The 9,682-nt window shown below is 45.7% G+C and overlaps 1 protein-coding gene across 1 annotated transcript; it reads right to left on the bottom strand.

Annotated features, from left to right (window-relative positions):
- Nucleotides 1-765: 765 nt before the first annotated feature.
- On the bottom strand, nt 766-1,674 carry monDomV1R1290 (vomeronasal 1 receptor monDomV1R1290). Its single transcript, NM_001166823.1, is given in 1 exon segment — nt 766-1,674. A coding segment is annotated over 1 exon segment (909 nt).
- Nucleotides 1,675-9,682: the final 8,008 nt, after the last annotated feature.

The following is a 9,682-nucleotide window of genomic DNA, read 5'->3' as shown; positions in this document are numbered from 1 at the left end:
GAAGGATCCTCCCATGCCATGGGGGTTCACATTCCAATAGAGTTCTTACTATCAGTAGGAAATTTTTTCCAAGTATGAAACTTTCCAATGGTGAAATTTCCAACATTCACAAGTCTAAGAAATTTCAAGGTTTACACATGTCAGCCACTTTCTACCCCCAACCCCAGCACCTTACCCCAGATAGGGGAAGGAGGAAACACTCCTATTGGGGCAGGGGAAGTGAGGAATGTTTTCAGGTATATGGGGAGGGGGAAAGGAACAGCTGCACCATGAGTCCATCTGGCTTTCTAGTAATGACATCTGGTGGTTGATGGCAGGTGTGCCCATAGAGAGGGCTTTGCATGCCCTTTGGGGCACACATGCCATGGGTTCAACATCACTGCCCGAGGTATAGGGGATAGTCCGTGCAAAAGCACAGCCATCATAAATAAAGTGTGTGGTAGAAACCAAGAGAATTATGATTTGGGGGGAATGTAAAGTGCTAGAAGAGGAGTAACAGTCAATATTGCTGGAAAGAGAGTTTAGAGTGAGGTTGGCAAAAGTTACCACAGAGAGCTTTACAATTCAAACCATAATCTAGTGGGAGCATCCCTTGTCCTCCTTCAAACCTGTCTGTCCTGTACTTAACATTGGGAAAGGCTGACATCTCCCACACCCACAGGTCCAGGTCCACTTGGATTCACTATGTTATGGGTCCTTTCCCAGAAATCTTCACTAAGGAATTTGATCCAGAGATGAATTGACTTGGAAATCCCAACAGCTCTTCTAAGAATGGAGACTTGGCTTCTGCCAGGAGGCACAGCAGGACCTGAAGATCTGAGTGTCCCTGTGAATGAGCAAAAAGGGGCTTATGGTTGGGAAACACAAGGCGGTGAAAGTAGACACGACCACCAACCAGTCACCAGAATGAATCTTGTACACTTTGTATAGTGCAAAGCTACAGCTGATGCAGTAAGCAGAAACAAAGATGCTCAGCAGCAGCAGGATGGTTTGGGTGGCCCTGATCTCTGGAGAAGTTTTCTGTGAGAGGCTCCTGCGGTGAATGTGCTGGACTTTCCGTTGATGTCTGTACAGCAGAACTATTATGTAGCCGCTGGCCCAGACCATGCCTCCAACACAAAGGATGTCTCGCAGGGAGGGCAGGATGGTTACTTCCTTTAACACCTTTTCCCAGTAGCAATAAAGGACTTCAAATCCCCCTGTGTGGCTGCTGTTGATCCTCTTTGATCCAGTTATATGAAAGGGCACGTTTACTTCTATGATCACGTTGAATATCCAAGAGAGGAGACACGAGGGCCTGATGAGCTTCAGAACTCTGACTTTGTGTTTGGCCAACCTAGAGCTGCTGGGACTAATAGTGACAGCCTGAAAGATACTCAGGAGACACGTGGTACAGGCAGCAAGGCCCCGGCTCATCCTTTGGAAGTAAAATACCATTTGACAGCCTAAGTTTCCCAGGAAATAAACATCCCCCAAATAGAAATTTACTAGTGGGCATCCTTTAGAGAGGAGCACTATGGTGTTAGTCAGTGTTAGTTGGACCAGAATGGGGTCCAATAGCCTTGAACTGTGGCTGCTAAAGAAAGGAAAGCAGAGGAGTAAGGAGTTGCCCAGGACTCCAACTCCAGTCTGAGAAAGGAAGATGATCCCCAGGACTGTGTCATAGAGAGACATGATTTTGGAGTGTTGCGGGGGCCCATCTAGAGATATCATGAGAGAAGAAAGGAAAGAACAATCAAAAATCTCTCATAGTAAACACAATGAAGGCTCATAATCTACTTGTGAGTCATGATTTGTATTTATGATGTAGTGGCAGCTGGTGGCCAAATGTGCCTTCAGAATCTTTTAGGAGACTATATATACCTCCTGATACACACACATGGGCAAACCCTTCTTCCCAACCACACAGTTTCATACGCATAGACATATTCCTTCTTTCTCTGCCCAGCTTCATCCATGGACTTCTCAGATATTCCATGTACCACACTGACTCCTATTTGCAGATGACGTAAAACTGGAACCTTTGGGGATGATTTGTGGAGGGAGTTCTATATCCCTGCAATGTTGAACAGAATTCTGAGTCAAAGCTTTGAATGCATAAAAGTAGCAATTCATTCTTGGTTAATGAAACAGAGGAACTACAATGACTATATGGAAGGGAGGTCTTTAACACATCCCAATTTCCAGCCTGCGTCCCCACATAATTTGGTGCATTTCGCTTGTTGGGAAAGTATGGGCTTTCTCTTTTTTCCGCTGAAAACTTACCTGTATTCCATTAAAAGGATCACTTTTCTTATATGAATAACTTCTGGCCATTGACCTTCTTGCGGCCATCAGAGCTCCAATGTACATGGACTTTTAGAAATGAAGCAGACTGGAACCAGTAGGATAGTATAATCCCCTCCAAGGGGACGATGACAGAAGAATCTTTTCTAATTTGTGAGGAATGAGAGGCATGAAAGCAGGAACTTAACTCTAACTGAGCCAGACAGAAAGAAGTTGGGGGAAAGGGTTAATGTCTTACCTCAAGGTTTATTACCTTTACAGAAAGATCTCTTCAGGGTCTGGGTCCATAACACTGCAATTTCAAACTGTTTTTCACAGAATAAAAATTGCATAATCAGGTTTGCTCACGATGTAATATTTTAAATGGCGCTTCTTGAAGTACAAGTCAGGTCTATGAGCCCAAGAATCAACAAGACAAAGAGAGTCACCTCTCTTGGAGAGGAGTGAGCTACTTTGAAGAGATAACTCTCTGATGGCCTTTTAAATATTTAGACAACTGAATCTGGACACACATGTCAAGAAGCCCCCATTTGTTTTCGGTATCTTGAATAACATTCCAAAAGACTAAATGAAGTCATCATATGCCGTGTGAACAGGGACTCTATAATGCTTTGACTCAATCAAAGCCATTTTGTAAGAGGTTGGCTCGCACTCTAGTCCATTTTTTAGGAAAAGAGAAAAGCAATCTGAGAATCTGGGAGAGCTTTTGAAAAAGCAAGAGGGGCACGTCTAGGACAAAGCGGAATCCCTTCCTTGCCTTTGGTGCTTACTAAGAGAGGGCAGTGATAGCAGGAAACTATCTGACTTAAAGGCAGAAAAGTTCTTGTCCTTCCAATTCAGCAACTGCACGTAGGTCTGTGCTTCCCAATGGTGTTTTGGTTGGGAAACTGGTTAAAAAACAACAACATCGGAATGGAGCTTTGTAAAGATGGGACACTGAGCCTGCCTCGCTCACAGAACCCCCTTAATCAACCATTCATTTCCCCTGGCAGAAGTAAAAGAAGATCAGAAAAAGCACAAAGTCCAGGCCCTCCTCGACTCACCATTACTTCAGGCAGTCCCCCCCCCCAAAGGCTACGTTTTTGTTGATTTTGACTAAATCATAAGATCAGAAGTGTTGGGTTGGGTTAATGTTAGAGAAATAGGCTGTCCCAGGGTGAACGGGCTTCCTGCTTTATGAGACAGAATAGTAGAAAGAGGGCTGGGCCCAGAGGAAGAACTATCTGAGTTCTAATCCAGACTCAGTGACTAGTTTTGTAATCTGGCCAAGTCATGTGTCCACTCTTTGACTCAGTTCTCTCATCTGTAAAATGTAGATAAAAATAACCTCTTCCTCTCAGGGTTGTTATAGAGATCCTCTGATATACGAAGTACAAAACATTCTGCCTATAGTGCTTCTCTCTCTCTCTCTCTCTCTCTCTCTCTCTCTCTCTCTCTCTCTCACTCTCTCTCTCTCTCTCTGTCTCTGTCTTTCTCTCTCTGTCACTCTGTCTCTCTGTCTCTCTCTCCCTCTCTCTGTGTCTCTCTCTTTCTCTTTCTCTCTCTGTCTCTGTCTCTGTCTCTGTCTCTGTCTCTGTCTCTGTCTCTGTCTCTGTCTCTGTCTCTGTCTCTGTCTCTGTCTCTGTCTCTCTCTCTCTCTCTCTCTCTCTCTCTCTCTCTCACACACACACACACACACACACACACACACACACACACCCACCATAGCCTTCCTTGGATCATCTAGAAAAACAGTCTCCCATTCCATGGAATTAAGGCTCAGGATGCCCCCTGTGGGAAGTGGTGAGGACCAGACTGGCCAGAACTTTCCTCTATATACTAGCCCATGTTCGAATCCCTGAGCTCAGCTATTCCTCTGGTTTATCCTCCTACACCTGAGACATTTGGGGGGACCTACAAATGCTTAGTTCTGCTGAGCCTGCGAGGCAATGGGGGGCGAGACAGAGGGCAGACACTCAGAGGAATCAATGAATCAGGGGCCAAATGCTTCATTTGCTCTGCCTTCCTGGTACCTCCTCTCAAGGGATACTAGCAGCCTCTTAGGCCCATTTAGGTAAAGAAAGTCTTCCCAGGGCCCTGCCTTCTGGGGGAAAATAGATCCTCCCCCTTCCACCCAAATGATATCAAGCACTCGCAGCTGCCCTCACACGCATGTACAGGCCCTAGTCACACATGTCCACTCCCACACTGATGCTCTGACATCTACACTTGCCATCATTGATGTAAAGGACCAAAGTAAGGCACAGACTCCCTCCTCGCCCAACCTAACCGTACACATAGATGGTCCAAGACGAGGTCAGCCGTTCTCATCAGCCCAGGCAGTTGGGACTGGTCTCTGCAGCACTTCTGGAAATCAGCTAAAGAATTGGAGGCAGGTTCCAGGGGCCCACAATGCAGAATGGTCAGCAGCATCTCCTGCCTTCAGGAGACATGCTGACAGTCAGGGCTCATCATGGGTGACTCGGGTGCTCCAGGAACCATCCCACAAGTCAGAGTATGGGAGCAGAAGGCAGAGGACACACCAGAGAAGGAATGGAGCCTCAGAGAGGGGCTACAGTTTCGGGCCAGGGAAAGGCAAGTGGAGTCAGGTTTGTGCTCAAACAACCCCTGTATTTGAGCAAGAAAGGGAGGCAGGGTCTTCCCTCCAAGAGAACCTTTCTGTGAGGCAGGCGTCCTCCTCTCCCTTCTCTTTCTATTCAAAGCTTAGTTGACAACCCATTGGAGTATTGGAGGGGCCATCAAAGCACTGGTCTAGGGCCAATCTAGGATGCATTTCCTGATGGAGCTGAGCTCAGGACCCAGGAGTCCAGGGGTCTGCCTTAGCTCCGTGTCAGGGACACATTTAGGGTGCTGAACTCATCTCCGTTGGTTTATCAAGGGGCACCTTCTCTTGAGAAAGACAGGGGGATGGTTATTTTCAGGGCATCCTTTTTCCTGGGCACCTCTCATATTCAGACCTGATAGCAGGTCCTGGGTTTCCATGGGGATATATGAGTGACTAACATGTCAATGACTCTCCAAGGCTGCTGGTAATGGGGATGTGCATCAGGACCTAAGCCTCAGAGAACTTTCCTCCAGCACACAATCCCTAACTCATCCATATGTACAGTGTGCTGAAGGTAAGGCTATTCTATTATTGGCCATTTCTCTGATAGAATTTAGAGACTGAAGTGTCCTTAGAGACCATCTAGTATCTCCTGCCCAACTATATGCTCAGAAATCTGACAACCCAAGTGAAATGGGTGAATAATTACAAACATATAAAGTCACCAGAGTAATGAAAGAGGAAATGGAATACTTAAGCAACTGCATCACAGGGAAAGAAATTGAACAAACTATGGAAGAACTCCCTGACAAAAGGGTCCCCGGGCCACATGATCTCACCCGTGAGTTCTGCCCAACATTCAAGAATGACTAATTCCAGCACTACATGAAGTATTTAGAAAAAATGGGAAGAGGGAATCCTCCCAAAGTCTATTCATGAGACCAATATGGTTCTGATATGTAAATGAGGGAGCTAAAACAGAGAAGATAAACTATACATCAACCCCCTAATGAACATTCATGCAAAAATTTTAAATAAAATACTAGCAAGGAGATGACAACATCTCATCACAAGACTCATAGACCCCAGGCAGGTGGGATTCATACCAGGAAGGCAGGAGCTTTGACAACAGGGGCTACATGACCAGAGATGTGCTGATGGGTGATGTGTTGTGCCTCAAAGACAAAAGGGTGTGAACTGGGCAGTCCAGGGGATGCTTGGATATCTGGGGTGCAAATAGGAGCTTATCAGAAGCAAACTGAAGGTGCCTCTCTGTGCTTATCAAAAAATCTATGGGAGAGGCCAAGGGAGTGTCTCTCTTAGAAGCCCTTCCTCATAGGTTTCTGTTACTCAAAGTTACCTTCTTTCAGCAATGCAGGGGATTAAGGAAAAGGGATTCCTTATGTGCTCTCTGACCTGGGATACTTCTGGGGTTTGGGTGTGTCCAGGCGAGCCAGTAACCCATCTCACACCTCTCTTGGCTTCAAGTATAAGGACAGGACAGGAAGAGGACAGCATCATAGTTAGTTCTTGCCTCTCGTGTCTCTGAAGGTCAATGGGATTCTCCAGGTAACTTGCTCTGGGTGAAGGGCTATTGAAATGTCACAGTTATTTGTCCCGTCCACACCCTTCCATTACCAGCAGAATGCCCCCAAGTCTTCTCTTCTTCAGTATGTGTTTCTCCAGGTTTTCCAGCTCACCCTCATGAGTCCTTTCATCAGCTCCATCTCTGCCTGTTTTACAGACATGCTCCAGTTTCCAAATGGCTGCCCTAAAGTATGGCTGATGAACCTGCACACAGTGTTGCCCAACTTCATCTCCCTCCTTTGCTTAGCTCAGAGCCTGTGATACAACAGAGGAGGACAAGACACTGACCTGTTCCCAGTGCTCTGTTGTACTGGGAAGGCTCTGGAGCCCTCTGTGCATTTACACTGCTGTGCTCTGCTTGGCTACCTCCTCCTCTGTTGATAGCTGGACTCTCTGAGGAGACAATCACCCTTTTTCTGCCAGGTACCGTCTCTTTGGATCTGACCCCTCCTCCCAGCTCATTCAAATTGTTTTCTGTGATAGCTGATCCTGAGCTAGGTGGCATCTCCACATTTGATAAGGATGACTTCTATGTTTTATAGGTAATTAACTGTCCAGGTTCATGCATACTTACCTCAAGTGATATATCAGAGGTCTGCATCCAATTGGGAATCCATCCATTACTGGGTAATTTGGGGGTCTAGCCATTCACCTAGTGCCAAATCCATTTACCAGATAATCCTTCTTTATTTCTCAGTTCTGGCTCCAAAGCTGCCATGAGGGATTTGGACCCAGGGCACTGGTGCTTCCCTACTCCAGCAGACTAATTACTGCCTCAATAAAGAAACATCAGATCAGGCTGCCCTAGTCATGGAGAAGTCTCATCAACTTTGACTTACTACCACTGGAGATGACACAACTTCAATCATGACCCAAATGGCAAAGCCACAATCTCAGCACCAAGGCTGAGAAAATCCTCCAAAAATAGAATAAAATCCTCCTTCCCATTGGGGTGCTAGGAGGTGTCTGCCCCTTTCTTAGCACACAGCAAGTCTGTCCATGGCTCCCTCCCCAACCCTAGGATGTAAGTCTGAAACAGTCACTAATGACTGACCTGGAGTCCAACTCAAGGCTAATGAGACAGAGAGCTTGATTAATGGAGCAAGGCTTTATTGGAGGAAAGGAAGGGGATGGAAGGCCAATGGCCATGGAGTGGGAGGGTGAGGATGGAAGAGCAAGGGGGGAATCAGCAGCCTGTAGGGGGCTAGAGGTCTCTCTGGGATGGAGAAGGGGGGAATCTTTTATAGGGTGCTGCTCTGGGATTAGGTAACCTGGATTGTCTCTATTGGGCAAAGTTGGGGTACTTGTGGTTGAATTTGGGGTTGGGGGATTTTAGTTCCCAGGCTTGTCTAGTCCTTAATATGGTGCAGACAGTATAAGTCCAGAACATCCATCCACCATGGATTTGTCAGGTCATAGCAGGGAAGAAGCAGTACCTGAGGAAGTGGAACTACTTGATTAATTCTGGAGTCCCAGCAGGTGCAGAGGAAGGGGTGCTGAGCTGTCAGTCTCAGTAGGGATTGGGGAAGGGGAAAGGGGGGTTTTGATCCCAGTATCTATCAAGTAACACTCACCTGGCTGTCTGCTGTGTCACTGAAGATTTCTGTGTTTCATCCAATGGAGAATGCTAGGGCCAGTCAGGGCTGTAGTTATAGGTACTGGATGTCTGACCTCATCTCCCTCCAGAGCTGCCATTATCTTGTCACCTACCAGAGAAGTGATATCCGACAATTAGAGTCAGAGATGTCTCCAGGTGTTTGGGGAACTTTGGCCCCTTGAGCCCATCCCAGTCAGCAATTAGGACAGAGTAATGAGGGATCAGCCAAGAGTGGGAGCAGCTGAGAAGCTTTTTCTGCTCCCTAGTAGAGACTTTGTGTTTTAGAGCCAAGCAAGGGCAAGTGGTGAGCCCTCAGGATTAGGCAACAAGGCTGTCTGAGGCTCTTCCCCTCTCCTGGATGCTGGGCCTCATGGAGCCTCCTTCCAGTTGCTCCTCTTCTTATGGTTCCAATTGGCTCTGTGTATGAGAGACAGTAAACTGAGTCACGCTTACATCCTGTCCCTGCTCTCTCATCTCAAAGCCTTAAAGGCCATTCCTGAAGATGTGATTTGGACTTGGAAGAAGGAAATGGACTGAGGACATATGAGAAAGAATAAGTAATTCTGAGAGCAATCAATCAACATTAGTGAATAATCTTCTCTCTTCATGCCGTTGCACACCATGTCTAAAAAGCATATGGCGGATGTTCAGTTCAGGAGAGATAGACTGGAGGACCTTCTCCATTACTTCACATAAGTCTGCCCAAATTTCCTTGGTTCTGGCCATTATATCATTTCATACAGTATTTTCTATCAAGTTCACATTTCACTATTCTCCGGCTAATATTGTTTCCTTTCTAGACACAGACATGTTTTTAAATGAGGAGCTTTAAATAATTCTGAGAATGCTGCCCTTTTTTTTTGCTCTAATTTTCGGGCAAAATTTGCATATACACATAAACATATTAATAATTTTGATAGAATATATTTTATCTATACACAGGTGCATATATATGATTTGGTAGCATTCTCGTTTGCTTTGAAGACTATTTGGACCACTTAGCAGCTCGGTCAATAGTGGATTCTTAGGGGAGGACGGGCATGCAGCTGGGTGGCTCAGTGGATTGAGAGCCAAACCTAGAGATGGGAAGTCCTGGGTGAAAATTTGGCCTCAGATACTTCCTAGCTGTGTGACCCTACCCTGCCAAGTCACTTGACACCCATTGCCTAGCCCTTACCCATCTCCTCCCTTGGAACCCACACACAGTATTGATTCTAAGATGGAAGGTGAGGGTTTAAAAAATAGTGGATTAGTGGGTATGTTTTTTGTAAGCCTTCCAAATGTTTTCAATGTAAGCAAGAAGGCACATCACATGGAGATCTGGAATCAGTAAGAAGTGAGTTCAGACACTTAACAGCTGGGCACATCACTTAATGTCTCAACTTACTCAAAGGCAAAATAAGAAAGTGGGAGCCCCAGTCTTCTAAGGTAGTTCATGTGATAGACAGAGATACTATTTCTAAAGAGCTTTGCATCATTAAAATCAAGACATAAGAGCTATTTGCTTTACTCCTGCTACTATCTTTTGTCCTGATTGACAGTCCAGGAGCAGTGAGGTAAATCTCAAGTTGTTGCAATAGGTATTTCTCTTTTTATTACTGATTTAGAGCATCGTTCCATATTCAGATCTTTCATTAGAAAACTGCTTGATTATATCATTTTTGCCA

This window comes from Monodelphis domestica, chromosome 4 (assembly GCF_027887165.1).
Source record: "Monodelphis domestica isolate mMonDom1 chromosome 4, mMonDom1.pri, whole genome shotgun sequence".
Taxonomy (NCBI): Eukaryota; Metazoa; Chordata; class Mammalia; order Didelphimorphia; family Didelphidae; genus Monodelphis; species Monodelphis domestica.
This window is presented reverse-complemented; position numbering and strand designations above follow the sequence as displayed.